The sequence below is a fragment of the Penaeus chinensis genome, chromosome 37, assembly GCF_019202785.1.
Source record: "Penaeus chinensis breed Huanghai No. 1 chromosome 37, ASM1920278v2, whole genome shotgun sequence".
In the NCBI taxonomy this organism is placed as follows: domain Eukaryota; kingdom Metazoa; phylum Arthropoda; class Malacostraca; order Decapoda; family Penaeidae; genus Penaeus; species Penaeus chinensis.
The window spans coordinates 864,038-884,037 of NC_061855.1; the positions used below are offsets into that span (position 1 = coordinate 864,038).

General features: G+C 41.5%; 2 protein-coding genes across 3 annotated transcripts in view; one reads left to right on the forward strand and one right to left on the reverse strand.

Annotated features, from left to right (window-relative positions):
* The window catches only part of LOC125045411 (flocculation protein FLO11-like), an 81,222-nt gene extending 74,876 nt beyond the window's left edge, over nucleotides 1-6,346 (forward strand). The window contains exons 2-3 of one of the 2 annotated variants that reach the window (XM_047642625.1): nucleotides 556-676; nucleotides 2,021-6,346. In XM_047642625.1, coding sequence (XP_047498581.1) covers nucleotides 556-676; nucleotides 2,021-4,680 — 2,781 coding nt within the window. In that variant the 3' untranslated portion in view covers nucleotides 4,681-6,346. Of the gene's footprint in view, nucleotides 1-555 lie in introns of both variants that reach the window. The other variant, XM_047642624.1, reaches the window with a different exon arrangement.
* Nucleotides 6,347-7,761: 1,415 nt separating this feature from the next.
* LOC125045412 (glutaredoxin-3-like) overlaps nucleotides 7,762-20,000 on the reverse strand; it is a 12,964-nt gene continuing 725 nt past the window's right edge. The window contains exons 2-9 of the mRNA XM_047642626.1: nucleotides 12,159-12,261; nucleotides 11,222-11,383; nucleotides 10,858-10,990; nucleotides 10,344-10,471; nucleotides 9,838-9,944; nucleotides 9,306-9,416; nucleotides 8,513-8,600; nucleotides 7,762-8,282 (exon numbers count right to left, since the gene is read on the reverse strand). Of these exons, the coding sequence (XP_047498582.1) occupies nucleotides 8,190-8,282; nucleotides 8,513-8,600; nucleotides 9,306-9,416; nucleotides 9,838-9,944; nucleotides 10,344-10,471; nucleotides 10,858-10,990; nucleotides 11,222-11,383; nucleotides 12,159-12,261 (925 nt within the window). The 3' untranslated portion in view covers nucleotides 7,762-8,189. The remainder of the gene's footprint in view (nucleotides 8,283-8,512; nucleotides 8,601-9,305; nucleotides 9,417-9,837; nucleotides 9,945-10,343; nucleotides 10,472-10,857; nucleotides 10,991-11,221; nucleotides 11,384-12,158; nucleotides 12,262-20,000) is intronic.

Consider the following 20,000-nt stretch of genomic DNA (forward strand, 5'->3'; position numbering starts at 1 on the left):
TCTCTCTTTCTTTCCCTCCCTCCCTCCCTCCATCCCTCTTTCTTTTTCCTCTTTTAATCAGTATCTTCGCTTAGTTCTTTTTTTAATGTTTTTTTTCTTTTTGCTCTTTTTCCACTGTTCTGCCCTTCCTCTCTTCCTTTTTTTTTTCCTCACTGTTTCTTCCCTCTGTCTTTCACCTTTCCTAAAATGGATGTCGAAGCACACAAGTTGAATACCTGTTTTATAAGAATTACTTAATTTACGTCAGTCTAAATTTGTTTAATCAATTAATTAATATGTGCTCTTTTACTTGTATATATTTATGTGACAGGCCGGGGTGTCTGACTTGAAAGCTTGAACCAAAGATATTTGTATGCTTGTAGTACACACGCACTCGCGCACCACAAGCGCACGCGCACGCACGCACACCAGAACAGGTACACTCTTATGTGCGCACGCAGCTTATACACAGAGCTCTTTTCATAAATACATGTGTATCGCTTCAAATACACGCTGATCCTTATACTCTTGTCCTTCGTAGCTGCTAAATAACATGTTTCTCCTCCGTGTCCCCAGATGGCGTCGTGGCGTTCGGTAGCGGTGCTGCTGGTGGCGGCCGCGGCGGCGACGGCGACGGAGGGCCCGGCCGAATCGGCGGTGGAGCGGCCGACGGCGGCGGCGGCGATGGCAGTAGCAGGTGCGGCAGACTTGGAGGACTTTGATAGCGAGTCCCAGATCTTGCTGGCGTCGGGGCGGCAGGGGGTGCCCAATGGGCGTGGCATGCTTTCCATGGCCTTCGATGCCATGAACCCGGTGCCCTATTTCATGGGCGGCCTGAGAGGCGTCCGGCACGTCATGAAGCAGAGGCTGGTTCCCCTCCGCGGCATGATGATGAACAACTTCCAAAGGAACCTTCCGAGGCCCGGGAATAGGTTTAGAGGTGGTGGCGGGAATAAGCATGCTCATGGCTTGGGTGGCAGAGGCTTCCGGGCCGGGGGCAAGAGGCCTCTCTCGTCTGGCCTGAGGGGGGGGAAAGGTGGCGGCTCCTCTAACGATTTCCTGCAGGGTTCCTTGAGGACCAACAAGGAACCCTCTACCTCCTTTACTTCTACTGACAATCCTTCCCTCTCTACCGACTTCGGGACGCTGAAGCCCGCCTCCATCGTGAGCGGGCAGAGGCCGTCCCCCGACGCCAGCACGCAGACGCCCTCCCCGATCTCCGACATCGGGACAACCAAAACTTTCGCGCAGACGACTTCCACGCCTGCCGTACTAACCAGCCTTCCTTCTCCTTCCTCTCTCTTGCCTGCTTCCAATGAGAAACAAGGAACGCGAGTCATCAACATACAGATTCCTAAAGAACTTCAGGATATCCCAATTCTGGAAATCAACATGAAGTCCAATGGGGACATCAGCATCGGCCCCGGCGGGATCAAGACGGATGCGGACGTCCCTCACACGCAGGCGTCCCATGACGCAGCCGACGTCCCCAGTACGGGCAACTCTTTCACTCAGGACTTCCGTAACGACGATTTAGACCTTGGTGCGGATAATGCAGGCACCTTCGACTATGATTCTGCATTTCCCAGCGCCCAGCAAGGTGTCGGCCAGATGGACACCAGCCTCCATACTTTCCCACCCGAGAGTACTGAGAGAGTCAATTCTATACAAGACATCCTTCGCATGCAGAAACTAGGGAATACTAACAATGCTTTTGGGAATGGGATGTTTGACGTCGCTCCCATGACACGCATGCAGCCCTTGCCACTTGGCAGTGAAAGCGGTCATACTAACAATCCTGTACTTAATAAAGATCCAAATTTACTTTCGAGACAAAATCTTTTATCAAACTTTCCATCAACTTTCCCTCAAGATCGAAATAATGTTAATCATATATACTTTGTCCCTTTTAACATGCAACCGTCTGTCCCAACATCAGGACCGACTGTAGAAAATAGGTCACAGACAATCCCTCCGCAAACAGAAATAAGTTCAGGCAAGAAAGATTCTCCCGTTTACTATATTGACATTACCCTTCCAGGAAAGAAAGGAGAACCCACTGTAAAGGCCAGCCGGATGAAGAGGAGTCTGCAGTACGATTTTGACGGCTGGTATCCCCTAGACGTCAGCAACCCGATGGCTGACGATCCTACGGTCGGGTACCAGCCTCCGCCACTCACGCAGGTCCACTTCAGCGCCGAACCGACGGCCAAGAAGCCCATGTACCCGGTGAGGCCTGAGAACCCGCCTGTGTTCGTCGTGCGGTCAGAGAAGGTACAGCCCGAGTACGACTCTGTTTACGGCACGGAGAACATCGAGTACTTCCACATCCATCCGCAGACCAACATCATTCGAGCCTTCCGGTCTCCGTCGCAGAGTGTCGGGGCGATTCGCTTCATGTCTGCTCCACAGTTCGGGGAAGGCGAGGAGCAGGCAGAGACTCCTGGCTCTCCGAAGACAAGCGGCTCAGAGGACCGGAACGCCACTGACAAGGAGCCAGGGTTTGCCGAGCGAGCAGACGACTTCGCGAAGGGAGAGGGAAGGATTCAGTTTCCAGAAGGAGCAGCATACGACGATAACTACGAGGACGACATGGATGGGGCGTTCTCGGAGATCCACCCGACGATGGTCAGAGGCCGACCTGGCCACATATTCCAATATTCTTCAGGGGACTATGAAGAAAGACCTAGCGTGATACGTCGACAGGATTATACAGGAAATCGAGAGATCGACAGGACGAGATCCAGAGTGGCTCTCTACGAGCTGTTGGGTAATCATAATCCGGAGTCCCAGATTGAAGAGGCCCCTTACCTAGGATCTGCCACAGATTCCGCGGGAGCATCAAACATCCGCAAAGTCCTGCCACCAACCTTTTTCAGAAACCTGCCCAACCGTCGCCCCAGCACCACAAGAACCAGCTCCGGCCAAACGGCCACAAGAAGAGGTGGGACCGACTACGACGAAGTCTCTCCGAGCTCGACCCGGTCGTGGTTCCTCATCGAAACGCGATCTGAGACACCAAACCGAAAGCGGGAGCCATCCATAGCCTCGTACATTCACCCCGAGACCCACACGAGTGATGAAAAGATCCACTACAAACCTTACGGGCCCGTCTCCTATGTCCCTAGAGGGGTGCAGAGAGGCGAACACATCCACAATCCTCACCTAGACGACCACATGAATTCCTACAAGCCCAGCACTAGTCTCACCGCCAACAGCCTCTCGGAACTTCTTCAGATATTCCGCTACACCCAAGTGACGGACTCGCCCAAGGTGAGGGGCGCCACTGATAACCCTGTGACCTTGAGGGAGTTCAGATACACTCGGCCGACCGAGGAGCCTCCGACAACCCCGTCGGCCTTCTTCCCGAGCAGTCTGAGGTACACCACGCCTCCAGCTCCTGCAGACGAGCCCTCGACAGAGACCGCGGTCACGGAGAAGGAGCACGGCAATTTCTTCGACGCCGTGGCTGACACGAATTCCCTCGACGGGTACCTCTTTTCAGACTCAGAGGCCAGTCCTGAGTACGCCCGCCCGCAGTTGCGCCCCAACGTCGTCATCATTGAGGGCAAGGACTCGCATAACTCAAAGGGCGTCGTCAGAGAGAGTTCGACGGTGAGGGTTGTCAGTTCCTCCTCCGCAACTTCTAGGCCCGCTCCGACTGCCGACAGTCTGCCCGAAAAGATAAACTTTGAGGATCTGGAAGTGATCTTCACTGGTTCCAAATCCTTGTCGTCGCCTCTTTATATCATTCACCAAGGTCATTCTAAGGTCAGAGTCTTTGGCATCAATTCCGCTGAAGATAAGTCTCAGGACGACTTTGATTTTAATGATCAGGTGATCTTCTCAACCTACAAACCTACGTCGTTGGAGAACACCACCTCCACCAGCTCTTCCACCTCCAACACTACCTCCTCCACCTCTACCACCACCTCCTCTACTCCCACTCACACCACTAGCACAACCACGTCCACCACCATGGATAGCACCACCGGAACCCCCCCTACTGCAACTACCACCCTTTCCACCCTTCCCACCCTTTCCACCCTTTCCACCCTTTCCACCACACCCTTTCTCGTAGATGAAGACACCACCACCGATGTAACCCCCACAGACACGACCCCCGAGCCCAGCACGCAGATGGTAACAGAATACGAGCTTTTACCCGTAGGCGACAATGACGAGTATGAATATTACTACTACGACGATGGCGTTCTTCACGACATGGCGGTCGGGGACGACTACCGCTCCGAGGGCGGCGTCAGGCCGACCCTCAAGCTGCCCAACCCCCCTCTGCCCCGCCCCAGTCGCGAAGCCCACGGATCGCCAGTCATTTCCTCTCCGCTTGACGCTCCGGGCTTAAGCGCCTACCCGAGCCCCGCGTCCTTCTCGTACCTCTTCCAGGAGCGGCTGCCGCACGTCGAACCCCTTCTGCCCCAGCAGGGGGAGAGTGGCGGCGCCCCAGCCCAGGCCCTTGCTAAGGACACCCTCAGTGTGCCCAGAGCAGTCTTCTTCACCAAGAGACAGCCCGGCAGCCAAAGCACCCGAGACGACGTCCAGATTTCGCACCCGTTCGAGTACCTCTCCGAGCTCTCCCACCTAGAGAAAGAGCTGAGGAAGCCCTTGCTAACGACGACGTCGCCCTCGGCTCACAGCCCTCCGCAGATGAAGAGAGTCACCTCAGGCCTAGCTGATGCGTGACTGCTGTTGTAGAAGGTTTGCTTATGTAAAATATGTATAACAAGTTAGCGATAGCACACAGGATTCTAGGAGGAAGATGATTTCCTGTAAGAGGAAGGACAGGCATGTGTGAGGGGAATGCTAGGACCTCCTTCATCATAGCAGGCTGTTGCATTATATTCACTGAAATCAAGCAGAAAGCATCAGGATTCTTATTTATTTCTTATGTTGGCCTTTCTGTTGGATACGAATCACAAAGCTGGAAACTAGGTTTTATCAAAATTTTTAAAAATTCTTTGTCAAACCTATCTCTAATATGCTTTTAAGCCTATGTTTAAAAAGTGTAAAAAGAGGTACATGTCATTCCAGAATCTTCACTGTGAGTGTCCTCTGTAATAGTTTTTCTTTCATGAAAGTGTTCTGTCAGCGTGTGACACTGCTAACCTGTTTACACATCAAATTCTTGTCATTCCCTGTAAATCAACAATAGGTTAAGTTCTTGTGTATTACTTTAGTAAAAAATGTAAACTTGACAATCAGGAGGCTATTATCCAGTGGTTAAAGAAAAAAGGTGAACGGAACAAACAAAAAAAAAATCTGATTTTCTCTCCATATAATCAATTCAGGAACGTTGTGCCTAATTCAGCAAATTTCAAAAATTTTCAGGAACTTAATCAATTTTGAGCTTGTAGATACTGTTGCAGCACAAAAATGAGCAGTCTTTCATCAGCACAAGAAGCCATCCACCTCATCCACTGGTAATTTCAATCGGTATCGACAGATTATCTATTTTTAATTAATTTGTTGACTGGCCTTTGTGTGTCTATATTTATGTTTTATTGGTTAACAATTTATTCTCAATGTCTACAGTGTAAGTTATAAGAAAATATGATTCTAATGAACCTCAAAACTGGTAGTCTTTATAATGTTAAGAAACTTCATTGTATTATCATGACATCCCTGTACTATATAAGGTCAGCACTGTTATTTATTCACATACTGATCTGATCCATACTGCAAAGTAAGTGTCCGAGTGATGTTAGATTGACAAAAAAACAAAAAGGAAACTTACATTTCCTTCCTTCCTTCTTCCTTGAGAGATACACACGTCTCAATTGTTCATATAAGTTCTCTTTTTCTATATGTGTTTCTCTTATTTTTCTTCCTTTGAATCCATTTTCCTCCGTCATTCCTTCAAGCTCGAAAATATTAAAAAAGAAAATAACATTGGGCCTTACCATTGGACCTGTGTTGTAGCATGTCCTTTGATCTGCCCAAGCTCAAGCAACCACACAATTCACTCAGAAAGCAGTGGTTGTTCGTAACTTCTCTGACAGCACACTCTGACATTATACCATTTACAAAACGGTATCTGAGCAGACTCAAAGGGAAAGCCATTAATGCTGTATAATTTGTACATACATCTCACTGTAGAAGTGTCTTTAAATATAACTAGGTTGAATGCCTTTCATCTTGATATCATAATTATAATAATAATTGATATTATTATTACTATTCCTATTATTATTATTATTATTATCATCATTATTATTATTAGAGTATCTTCTTTCTACTGAACATTTCATAACTTGTGTCCTTCACCTGTATATTAATATGTTACTGTTAGGTGTTTATTGTTAGTATAAATTTTATCCTGTTTACATAATGAAATAAACAGCCAATGATATATGACATTTCTTTTTCTCCTGAATATTTGTAGGACATACTCTCTATTCAGAAAGTTGTATTCATTAACAAAGAAGCATGGCTCACTTGAAATATTACTACAGGGGGCATTTGCTACTATACTATACTTTGTAGCTTGTTCCTTGTTCTTACAGAGTATAACATATTTTATCCTTGGATTTTTTAAATGTGTTAATTGACCTTTTGTATCCTATATATAATGTTCTGAATCATGTTTGAATAAAAACAATTACCTTTTACAGGTAGTATTATACATGCATAATTTTTTTTTTACTGTAGTCTATTTAATAATGTTTAGCAAGCACAAGAATAGACTATTGGTTATGGTTACAAAGCAAAATAAATGTGCCAGACATCAAAGGTCAAGTAGCACCTTAGGAAGGTGTAGTAATGAAAAGGGTAAAGTATGGCAGTGAAAGGGGCAAGGAGGGGTGAGGGTCGAGAGGGTGAGTAAATGGGCTAAGGTTGGGGATAACAAGGGTGATTAGATCAGTGTTTAGAGGAGGAAGTGTGGGATTCTGGAAGGGTGTCCAAAGGGTAAGGTAAGGATTAGCAAATGGTGAAAGGGGGCTTAAGGGCAATTAGATCACACTTTCCAGAGAAATATCAGGAGGGAGAGAATCCTTGGAAGGAAGTTGTTGTGACAAAGACTCACATGTGTATCAAGGTGAAAGCATGTTATCTTGGTTCATGAATAGATAATTCTGAATATCTTCAAGAGTTTCTGAAGTGGATTTGGTTGGGGGGTCAGAAATAAAAGTTTTCTTATGAATGGGAGATGAAGAGATAAGTATGTAAGGGGTAGAGCAAGAGGTAGGGGTGGAGGAGAGGTGTGTTAGTAGATAGGGTAGAACATTTAGATTGCCTGCTACAGGTAAAGCCAGGAGGGAGAGGGTAGGTGTCGGGGCAGTGGTAGAGATTGTGGTATCTGGATTTAGAACTGCAAAAGAATTTGATTTGGAGAGGAAGGGGGTCAAAGTGGAAACATAAGATGGAGGAGGAATAGATGCCGGGGGGTAAATATGGAAACATATTGGAAGGAAGGGGGAGGAGTGGAGTGAAAGCAGCACTGGAGTAGGGAGTAAGGGAAAAACCTCTTTTGATTACCCTTTTGGTCACAATACTTCATCATAATGCTATACTTGGGGGCTTGGCCCACAAGCCCTAACCAATAACTGTATTTTGAATAAACCGCTAATGACCTTAGATGTTGACATGGCACAAAGTGTTCAATAGAAAAATAAATACTGGTACTGTATTAAACATGCCTAAATGAATTCAATATCTGAGGAGATATTAACCCATTTTGCTGATTAAAGAGAAAAAAAAAGGATGTTCTGTTCCAGAAATGATAACAAAAATCATGGCATCCGTGGAAAAATAAAACCAGTACAGTACATTTTTAAAATATTTTACTGAAACAGAGAATGGGAATGATTTCTTAGGAAGTAGGAATCTTCACTGCTTGATATGCCTTTGCAACAAGGTGTTCTAGAATTTCTTTTCTAACTCTAGTTCTTCTCCTATAACTGCTTCACTGTAACATTACTGTAGCATGAAAATCCCACCATTTTAAAGGCAATGACATCAAAACACAAGACAGAAAATTACTGAATCAAATGTGATATCAAAATGCATCTTATTCTTTCTCAAATAAGCCAATGCCTTCATTGTGGGGGTAGGGGAGTCCTTCAACTTGAAAGAGTTGGTTCTCAAAACTGAAAGAAAATACTGTCCGATCTCTGTCCCTCGCGTTCCCTTCCCTGTGATTATCTTTCTTTCTTCATTCATTTATTTACTTATTCATTTATCTCTTAATTTACTTATTCTCCCTTTAGAGCTCCCATGAGTTCTCCTGAAGATTGCAGTTCTTTGACAATGTCCAGACCACCAATCAGGTCACCCTTCACATATACCTGTTGACAAAAGGGAAAAGAAGGTGTTGTAGCTGTCACATAGCTGTTTTTCATAAATAAGAAAACTTACAAAAGTAATATTCAAATGAAAATTTAAATGGGTCTATGGGAAGACATATAGTCTGAATAGCAACCAATTAAAAGCAATATAGTCTTTTGGTTAGGAAAGACTATAGGAAACTTTAGGAAACTTTAGAAGATTAAGAACAAGAACTAAAATATGAACACACCTGTGGATAAGTGGGCCAATTACTGTAGGTTTTCAGCCCTTGACGAACCTCCTCGTCAGTCAGAATATCAAATGTTTCATAAGACAGTCTGCAAAATATGAGTTTGTATTAAAACATATTCTAAAGAAAATAAAAAGAATGTTCATAATGAGAGTTGAGATCTGACCACTTATCTAATACTATCAATTAATATATACATTTTCCCAGTTTCTATTACTGAAATATACAAAGGCAAATATTTGAAGTTGGAAATGCCTTTTACGCACATAACCTCAACACAGATGTTAAGTAAAATTATGATAGACTCATGAGCAACACAAGGGACTGTTGTAATCTTAATTGCTCAGGACAAGTTGAAGATTAAAAGTCCAAAATAAGGTTTCTTCTAATTGCACATGGCTTTCACCTCATATTGAGATTTTAGGATTAAATGAAACAATCATACATCAGAGGTCATTATCATGAATTTTCCAATACCTGTAATGACTTTAATCTTAGTGTGATTGCCCACATTTCAAGAAAGTTGTAAAGGTATTCCAAAATCCTCCAAAAGAAATTCTATGAAATCCCCAAAACTAATGCAGAAAAAGGATTTAGATATGTTACGAAAGTCCTACGCAATTACAAGAGGTATAATGACATTCTAAGAAAGGTCTGCAAGAAAATCATAAAAACATTCTAATAAAATACTACAGGTACATATTCTCTTAAAGACCCAAGAGGCATTCTACCAAAGTTCATCAGGCAACTGCAGAAAGCCCAGCCTCGTCTCCAACGTGCTCTGGCTACTTACCCTGTCTCGTTCAGAATTCCAATGATGGTGCGCGAGAAACCACATCGTGGCTCCTCCCGATTTCCCTTCATGAAGACCATTAACGGTGCCTTGTTGATCAGTTCCTTGAGCCTGAGAGGGCAAGGGATGATAATCAGCTCAAAGAAAGAACACTCAAAATCATGTTACATATAATGCAAGACCAGGTGAAAATATATGAAGCAGAAAAGGAACAAGAGGAAAAAGAATGTGAAGGGACTAGAATAACAAAAGTATAAACAAGGAAAGAGAATTGAGAGAGAGAGAGAGAGAGAGAGAGAGAGAGAGAGAGAGAGAGAGAGAGAGAGAGAGAGAGAGAGAGAGAGAGAGAGAGAGAGAGAGAGAGAGAGAGTGGGAGAGAGTGGGAGAGAGTGGGAGAGAGTGGGAGAGAGTGGGAGAGAGTGGGAGAGAGTGGGAGAGAGTGGGAGAGAGTGGGAGAGAGTGGGAGAGAGTGGGAGAGAGAGGGAGAGAGAGAAAGAATGTGGGGAGGGGGCCTCAGTCACACGTGACTTACCTGTCATCCAATTTCTTCTTCTTGGGCAGCATCGGCTCTAGTTCTCCCGAGGCATCCATCTCCTTAAGGATGTCCAATCCACCCACCAGCTCACTATCAATGTACAGCTACCAGGACACAAAGTACTTTGAATTAGCCCTTGAGAATGGGTCATCTCTAGAATTAATTTCTTTCTTTGAAAAAAACACACACACACACACACACACACACACACACACACACACACACACACACACACACACACACACACACACACACACACACACACACACACACTTTCTCACTCACTCACTCTCACTCACACTCACACACTCACACACCCTCACTCTCACACACTCACATTCTCATACTAACACACTCTCACACTCACACTCTCACACTTACACACTCTCACACTCACACACTCTCACACACTCTCACACACTCTCACACACTCACACTCACTCACCCACTTACCCTCTTAAAAGACACAAAAGCAAATGAAACCAAAGAAGTTGCGCACTCACCTGAGGATAGGTTGGCCAGTTGGAAAAGGTTTTGAGACCTTGTCGCACTTCCTCATCCGTGAGAATGTCAAAACTGCCGTAATCTGCTTCATATTTGTTCAGGAGTTCTATGGTTGTGCGGCTAAATCCTACAAACAAGAATAATAACAGATAATAATAATGAATATCAATTACAATATAATATAATTTCATGATATAAATACGAACATAAATAACAAAAAAGAAAAAAAGATAAAAAAGAAAAATAATAAAAGAAAAGGGAAGAAGATGAAGGAAAGAAAAAGGAAAAGAAATGAAGGGAAGAAAAGAGAAAATGAAAATATAAAATGAAAGGAAGAAGCAATATTCTCTTCCCCAGAAGAAGACATAAAACATAAAAAATGATGAAGAAGAAAATAGTAATGAAAGACAAAAGTACAGAAAGTAACAAACAAATAAACACAAACACAAAAGAAAAAGAAAGAATGAAGACTTAAAATCCAATCAAATATGCTCAACGGCAGACACAACACACCGCATCGTGGATTGTCGGGAGAGCCCTTCATGAACAGCATGCACTTGGCAGACGAGATGATGTTCTTGAGGCGTGTGTTGAGGTCCACAGGAGGCGCACTCGGGGCAGTGGATACTAGAGACGTCTTCGCGGCCTGTAAAAGATATAATAATACATTGTATTATATCTGTTTTAATCACCATGGAGTCAATCACTCATCTCACTTGGCTCACCTGCTTACTCTTATCTATCTATATTGTTATTAGTATTGATATTAACATAATAATTATAATGTCAAAAAAACAAAGATTGAAAACTTAAGAAAAGGGGAAATCAGAGCAGGACACATTTTCGCATATGACTGAAAATGCATTAAAACACTGACCTGCGTTTTTACTTTTGTCGTTAGATCAGCTGCTTTGGCCCCGTCTATTCTGTCAACCAATTGACCCCCTCGCAGCAATATGAAAGTGGGTACGGCTGAAACGCTGAACTTTAGACTAACTTCAGATAGGTCCTCTGCCGCTAAAAGGCCAAATGTCACATCCTGGATAAGAGGAAAATGAAAATCTTTTTTGGCTTAGGAAAATAAAGAGAAATATGAGAATAAAAATGAAAATAATAATAAAGAAAGAACTGGATTTGAGGAACATATGATATACCTCAAGACAAAGTAGCACATGGTAAATGTGAGAATCCCACACAATCATTCAGCAATATCAAAAGAACATGTTGCTCACATTTTACTAAAACATCATTCAAAAACATGAAGATGCCTGAAAAATGAAATTACATTTCCCAAGAATTCATTACTTTACTGTGATAGAGAATGCATTCAGAATCTTTAATACATCAGTCATAACAGTAATTTTCCTGCCTTCCTGAGCAGGGATGGCAGCAGCACCTGGGTGGAAGAGGCTCAAGGACAAATAGCCCAAGAACATGGTAAAGTATTTATAAGGACATTGTTTGTAGTTAACTAATGCATCATGCATAACAGTTTCAAATTATAACTAAAATAGTCAATGGATTAAGGCATCTATGAAGCACAAAAAGTGACTGTTACAATAACTAGACTTGAATTATCATGTAGGGACTTAGGATCCTCATTTACATTGAAAATAGAATACTTCCTAGATACATTAGGAATAAAAACATCAAACACACTTCACTAACCTATAATAAATACAAGCAATACAAACAAAGTTTAAATAATTGCTCAGTACCTGCCACAAATAATATGTATCAATTCACAAAAGCTAAAGAAAATTAAAATCCCCATTAAGTAAGAACTGGTACATTTTATTACATTTTACACAAACCTTAATCTCAGGTAATTTGCATAATTCTTTGATGACATCATTCATCTGTTCGCACTGTGGGGCCCAGTCTGCCATGAAATGAAGCACTGACAAGGCATTGCTCCTGAAAAAGGAATTTAAATTTAGAGAGAATCTGTTATAGCAATTACAGTTACCAAGTCTTTCACACATCTAACTCAATGATGCTAGTAAAACATTAAAAAAGCGAATGCTTCTTTCAGATCACATGAGTGTTACCTTCCAACTTTTGTATTAAATTGGTATACTGAACCCAATGACAACAAAGGGCATCAACAAATGCCATGGTGAGGGCGGCCCAGAATGACAACTAGCACCTATGCACGATAATGGTGCTGCCCTGTTCTGCCTGCTTTGGAGGTGTGGGGTTACTGAGCTGGTGTTACAAGCCTAAATCCTCCTTTTATTAATGCCTTCATTGAAGAGCAATAACAGGCTAGTTCATGATCAAAGACAGTGTGTAGAAAAGAAATCATCCCTGCATTTTTAATCCTTAAGGTGTTCAGACAACCTTGATATTACCCTTGTGCAGCCAAAGGTCTACTTTGATTATTTTGTCTCACAAAAGTTTCAAGTAAGGCCATATTCGAACTAAGAGGTTTGAAGTAAAAGTTTTCCTTAGACAAAGTTGTTTCTCTACTAACTTATTATGCAGATTTGTCCAGCACTCATAATTGTCCTATAATGATAGCCACAAAGATATTCTCTATAGTCTTGCCAGAAATTCTGCAATGCGTGAAAATAATTTGAAAACTATCATTCTGTATACATTAAAAAAAATTCCTTGCACACTGGATGAACCCGGAGGTCTTCTAGTTCTTATGCTGTCATATGATCAACCATAATTATCTTATTTATAATTATGTGTTTTATCTAATTTATATTATAATAGTAATGTATCCCCCTCACTATATATCTCGTATGCGTACGTAACCCTTATGTAAACATTCGTGCTGTACACTCCTCCAGAAAATACTCGGTCGCTCAGTAGATTTCCGTGTTTTATTTATCTTTTTCCCTCAAATGGAGCAATAAAACAACATCTAAAACATGGTGGCAGTTGTACTCCGTCTCCAAACATAGACAAACAGGGGAAAGAGGTAATAACAAGCTGGAGATACCGAAATATGGGCATTAAAATACGAGAGGTTAGCGACCAACCAGCAAAGAGACTAGTGCCAAGTCGCGCCGATATCACAAAAGATTCACTTTCGGTAAAGAAATCAAGACAAATAAGACTGAAATATATAAAAGCATGCGGAAGTGATTTACAGTTCGCTTAGGTGCACCTTAATACTCTTAATACTCGCACTGACACGTCAGCCACGAAAATGGCCGGCGCCGAACATTGCCGTCACTCGCCAAGAATGAATTGGAAAACTAGCGATTCTTATGACGCACTTATGACTTTCAAAAAACGTTGTATCACATACTTCAAAGTTATGAAGATACCAAGAGAAGATCAGGCAGACCATATCATTCTGTACGCAGATATTCCCGGAGAGGAAATGGTAGAGGCAAGCAATTTGACTGAACAAGATATGAAAGACCCTGACAAAATTTGGGATTCTTTTCAGACTCGGCTAAAACCTAAGACTAATAAATATGTTGAAAGACTCCGCTTACGAAGATTCTTTCAGAGAGAAAATGAATCTAGTGATGAGTTCTTAAACAGGTGTGAAGCTCAAGCTAAGAGATGCAAATTTACTGAGACAGAACACGAACCAAGAGTTATTGAGCAATTCATGCATGGAATCTATAATAAAGATTTGCAAAGAAGCCTTATTATAGAAGGTGAAGACATAAAGTTGAGCAAAGCCACTGACGTTGCCAGATCTTTTGAAGCCATTGACTTTATCAGATCTTTTAAAGCAAACATAAGAGATAAGCGAGACTTGAGAGCCAAAATAGTAAATTATGAATTAAATGTTGATGCTTTAGGATACCAAAATTTTGCACAGGCATCAAAACCATGCAACAAATGTGGGCGAGCACACAATAAATACTCCCCACAATCCTGCCCAGCATATGGTGCTAGGTGCAATATGTGTGGCAAGATGAACCACTGGCAAAAAATGTGTCTGTCAATACCAGAAAATAAGAAAAAAACATACAAGAGTAAGAGCCCAGGCCAAAGTCAATATGCCGGAAATAAAGTCCATAGGAACTTCAACAGTGACAAGTCCAAGAAAGCTAACAGAACATCTGCAGTGTATGAGTTCAGCCAAGATGACCCCAATGAGGATTATTTCACAGTAAGTTCTTTTAGAGTTGCATAGGTGTCAAAAAGTAATGATAGTGAAGCGCTATGATCTATCAAAGTCAGTACCCCCAGCAACAAGACTGGCTCAATGACAGTCAAAGTCCATACAAGGGCCGGAGCAAACCTGCTTCCGATAAGAGCATTTCGAACTATGTGCCCAGATTTATTAGATGCTTATGGGAAGCCGAAAACCTGTCTGAGCAACAACTGTCGAAAAATTTTGGTTGCAATGAACAATATGAAACTCAGGCATTTTGGGTCTATCAAATTAAAGTGCACATTTGACAAGTCAAACTGGATCGATACAGACTTCTACATTCTGGACCAAGAAGTTGGACCATATATTTTGGGCCTGCCAAGCCTAAGAGCCCTAGGCATGGTCACAATTCATGAGACGTGGATGTAACCCCAAACAACCATGGCCATCCAGCCGGTGGATGAGTTAATGAAATCATACCCAGATCAATTTGCTAACACTGGAAATTTTCAGGGGAAATACCAAGAGAGAAACCAGTTGTCCTTGCACCAAGAACATTTCCTATTCATAAAAAGGAAGAACTTCAAAATCAGCGTGAAGAATTGGAAAAAATAGGAGTTATCAAAAAGGTGTTGGAACCTACAGATTGGGTCAACAGCATGGTTTGGACTATGAAGTAAGATAGCAGTCGATGTGTATGTTTAGATCCAAAAGACTTGAACAAAGCTATGAAGAGAAGCCATCACAAGTTTGCAGATTCCAGATTTTTCAGCAAATTTGATGCAAAAAATGGCTATTGGTCAGTCAAGCTTGATGCTACCAGTTCATTTCCTACTACATTTAGCACTCCTTTTGGCCACTGCAGATATTTCAGAATGCTTTTTGGTCTGGTTATTTTTCAGCAAAAAATGAATCAGATCCTCAAAAACTGTCCTCATCCATTGGCATTGCTGATGATGTAGTCTGTAGTTTGGGAAAACTGAAGAGAAGCACAACATAAATCTGCATAACCTCTTCAAAAAGATAGCCAAGCAGCAAGGATTAACTGTCAGCACTGCAAAGTGCATGATCAAGCAGGAACAAGTGAAATTCTTCGGCACTGTTTACGACAAGGAAGGCTCTCACCCAGATCCAGACAAGGTATCTGCAATTATAGCACTGCTGAGCCTAACAAATGTTACAGAGCTGCAACAATTTTTGGGAATGGTCACCTATATATTGCCATTTATTCCAAACCTGGCTGATGAAATTGCACTACTTAGAATAAAAAAGAAAAGAAAAAAAAAGGGGGGGGGGAGACTTTACATGGTCATCACACCACAAGAATATTCAGTGCACAGATGCAACACAGGCACATTTCAGTCAAAATAAACCAACAGTCAACATAAGTAGGGTATTGGTCCTGCAATAGTGCAAGATGACAAGCCTATCACCTATGCATCCAAGTCTCTGTCTGAAACAGAGCAACACTATGCCAATATCGAGAGGGAACTACTTGTACTGGTGTTTGGATGTGAAAGATTTCACATTTATGTATATGGCAAAGCATTGTTGAGCAGGTGGAGAATGACCACAAACCACTAGAAATGATTCAGCTAAAGAATCCGACAGCCACACCACTCAGACTGTAGCCAGGTAAAGATCTCTTCATAGCAGATGGTCTGTCACATTTGCCATCAACAGACAACCAATATATTGGTCTAGACCTACAAATCAACTTTGTTACGTTCAGCAACAAGAAACTAGACAAACTTGCACAGGAAAACTCAAGATACGTCCCCCTACATGGACTGAAAGAAGTCATTATCTATGGATGGCCAGAGAAGATGAAAGATCTACCAAGAATGTTACAACCATACTGGTCCGTCGGAGGTGAGTTATCTATTGAAGATGAGCTAGTGATAAGTGGCAGCAGAGTCATAATTCCAGCATCCATACATCCATGAAGGACACCAAGGCATCATGAAATGTCAACTTTGAGACAAAAACTGTGTATAGTGTACTTCAATCAACAAGGACATTGAAGACAGTCCAGTAGTGTTCCATGTGCCAAGAAATGTCAAGGTCACAAACAAAGGAAACCCTCATCTCACATGAACTTCCTACACAACCATTGCAATATATTGGAACAGATCACAAGCACAGCTGTGATCAAGGCATTAAAGAACTTGTTTTCTGAGTATGGAGTTCCCAAAAAAGTCTACAGTGATAATGGACGCCAATACAGCTCAGAATTTGCAACCTTTGCTTCGAACTGGGAGTTTGAACTTATAACAAGCTAACCCCACTATTCTCAATAAGGATTCTTTGAAAGATTCATCCAGACTGTCAAAAATGCCATCAACATGACAAAACAAAGCAACAAGGATCCAGTGCCACACCACTGGATAGCAAGCTGCCAAACCCACCAGAGCTTCTAAATGGGAGGAAGATGAAGAGTAACTTACCCCTCCACCTGCCTACAAAGGAAGGGCAGAAACAAGAAATCTACAAAAACTTCAAGAGGAAGCAAGACACAGAAGCAGTATTATGACCAAGGGGCAAAAGACCAACAAGCATTCCAACTAAAATGTTCAAGACCACATAATTGGAAGATGGACACCCACTACAGTCGTTGAGAAATCCCAAGAACCTTGATTGTATATAGTTGAGACACAAAATGGAGGTATCTTACGAAGAAACAGACGACACATCAGGCAGATGCCATAGCCCAAGCATGCACTTCCAGGTGAAGACTATGCAGAAGAGACTACTGAAATTACACTAAATATGGATAACAATGAAGATCATGTGAGCAAGGCTCCTAAAGTAGTGCCTCAAGAACAAGATGTGGCCATATCATCAAGAAGCCTAATAGACTGAACTTGTAATCTGTTTCATTCTCTACAGTGTATAAGTGAAGTGTTTAATAGTGTTAAGGAAAGTGCTATCATAATGGCCAGTATGCTAACCTGATTCTCAAAACAAGGTGCTATTTTCCTACCAGATTCTTTTTGAAATTTACTGAAAAAGGTGCTAATTCTTGTTTTACATGTCTGTGAACTACAAAGCATTCTCAGGTGCAAGCTCAGTTACCCAAATTTAGAAGCTCAATGAATGTCAAGCTACATTTTTGATACACTTCAGATTCTATTTTTGTAACTACCAGATACTTTATATCTCATATATGATAAGAATCTAACCCCATTTCCTTTTGTTTTTGAAAAAGAGGGATGTCATATGATCAACCATAATTATGTGTTTTATGTACTAAAAAATATAATACTAGTAATGTATCCCTTTATATATATTGCATGTATACATAACCCTTATGTAAACATTAGTGCTGTACACTCCTCCAGAATATACTCATGTAGCTCAGCACAGTTCTGTGTTTTAGTCACCTTTTCCCCTCAAATGGAGCAACAAAACCACATATAAAACATATGCTAATCTGCTACACCAGCAACAGCCAACAAAGAGCCAGTAATGGAGCTTTGGTGACTAGCATTACATAATGCACTCATACTTTTGATAACTATGAAAAAAATCCAAGATCTCAGAAATAAAAATAATTGGATAAAAACAACATATATAAAAACATGTGCCCAGCATTGCAAGTGCCTCCAAACCTCTCTAAAGTACATCACTGAAGTCAACAACTTCCTCTGCATATACTTCGGCAGGAAAAAGCTTGGACCAGGTCCTTATTCTGTAATATGCCTCTTGAGTGTATCATTAATGTACATCCAGTATTATTACAGTATATCTTATCCAAAACAAAATCTTAATGATACAATAACCAGCTCTGAACTGCCTTAAACAGTGAACTTCTCAAGATCCTAAACAAGAAACAATAAGAAACCATCCTTCCTTACTATTGGCCTGTCAATCTATGGTAGTTTTTCATTGGTTATCCTCCAAAGATGAACATGAATGTCCAGGAGCCTTTTTCCCCTCTGAAAGATGATTCTTTTCTAAAGAAAAACATTAGTTTAAATAAAAATGCATTAGTTATTTGTTTACCAAGAATTGATGAAAGATGAAAGAGCTGCTGCAAGTTGTCATATTTGGACAGTATATGTCATAGCTGTAGTCTCATAGATTTTATATTTCAATTCCTTATATTGTCAATCATGAAATTTAAATGGTCATACACTAAAACTAGACTGCCCTCCCTGGTGAATTATCAAATAAGGAGTCAAAATATGTATGGTGGAGCTTTGTTATCTTTTGCTGGAGGCTGAAGCATAGAGCTCACCTGGGGGCAGGACTAATATGATAATTTTTCTTAAAACTGTTTTTTTTTTTTTTTTTTTTACATATAAATATTTTGAACTCCTTACATCTTATTTCACAATGATTCCTATCAATGAGCCCCTAGTAGTACAGAAGGGCAAGAACTATAACAAGAAAATTGCAAGGTAAAATATGAAGAATAAAAGAGAGAGAGAGAGAGAGAGAGAGAGAGAGAGAGAGAGAGAGAGAGAGAGAGAGAGAGAGAGAGAGAGAGAGAGAGAGAGAGAGAGAGAGAGAGAGAGAGAGAGAGAGAGAGAGAGAGAGAGAGACTGAGAGACTGAGAGAGAGAGAGAGACTGAAAGATAAATAGATAAATAGATAAATAGATAAATAGATAAACAGATACATAGATACATACATACATATACATACATACTGTCCCCACCATGAAAGTCAACGGACCCCTGCGCCAACTTTCAAAAAAGTCTTTGGGAATCAATCCCATCGCATGGTAAAAATCTACAGGATTTCACATGATCCAGATCCCCCATGGTAATCATACAATGGGTCCTAACCAATAAACCAACCTAACCTTAACCCTTCGGGATTTATACACTACGATCTATATATTCCCTAGCCAGGGGGTTCTGCCCCCTGGACCTCCATGCTAATATATACACCTATATCCTCTGGATCCCATAGTAATATACAAGCCTAGCCAGGGAGCTATTCCCCCTGGACCCCCATGGCTTTAAGAAAACACGATCTATATATTCCCTAGTCAGCCCCCTGAACCCCCTGGGTAAAACCTCATACCTTTATACAGCAAAACCCCAAACTTTTCTTAACTTCCATCTATGGTCAGAATTCCTTGGTTTCTAATAACTTTTTTAGGCATTTTGAGCACTTGATGGCCTCAAATATCAGACTGAAATAGATACTAATGTCAATTTGTTCTGTATATCCATCATATGGCTTTAAAATGACCCGGAATCGACACAACGTGCTTAAAATGAAACATTTCTCACCGATGTTTCTCAACGAATGGTGTCGCACAGCCTGTCAAATCTCCCAGTGGCAAAACACACATGCGCAGAACAAAATAGTGTAAATAATTATCAAAACATCAAAAAAAAGTAAAATAAAAGTAAAAGAATTCATTAAATATGTAAATTTGAAAAAAATAGACTAGTAATTACAAAATAATTGTTCTCACAATCACATAGTACTACATGGACTACTTGACAGATCGCAGTAATGAGTTACGCCTCACATTGGTTTTGGTCCTCGCAGTGCCATGCAGGGCCTATTTTCATCATTTCCTAATAAATAAGAGGCCACTGCAGATTTACCTGTAATGCTTCCT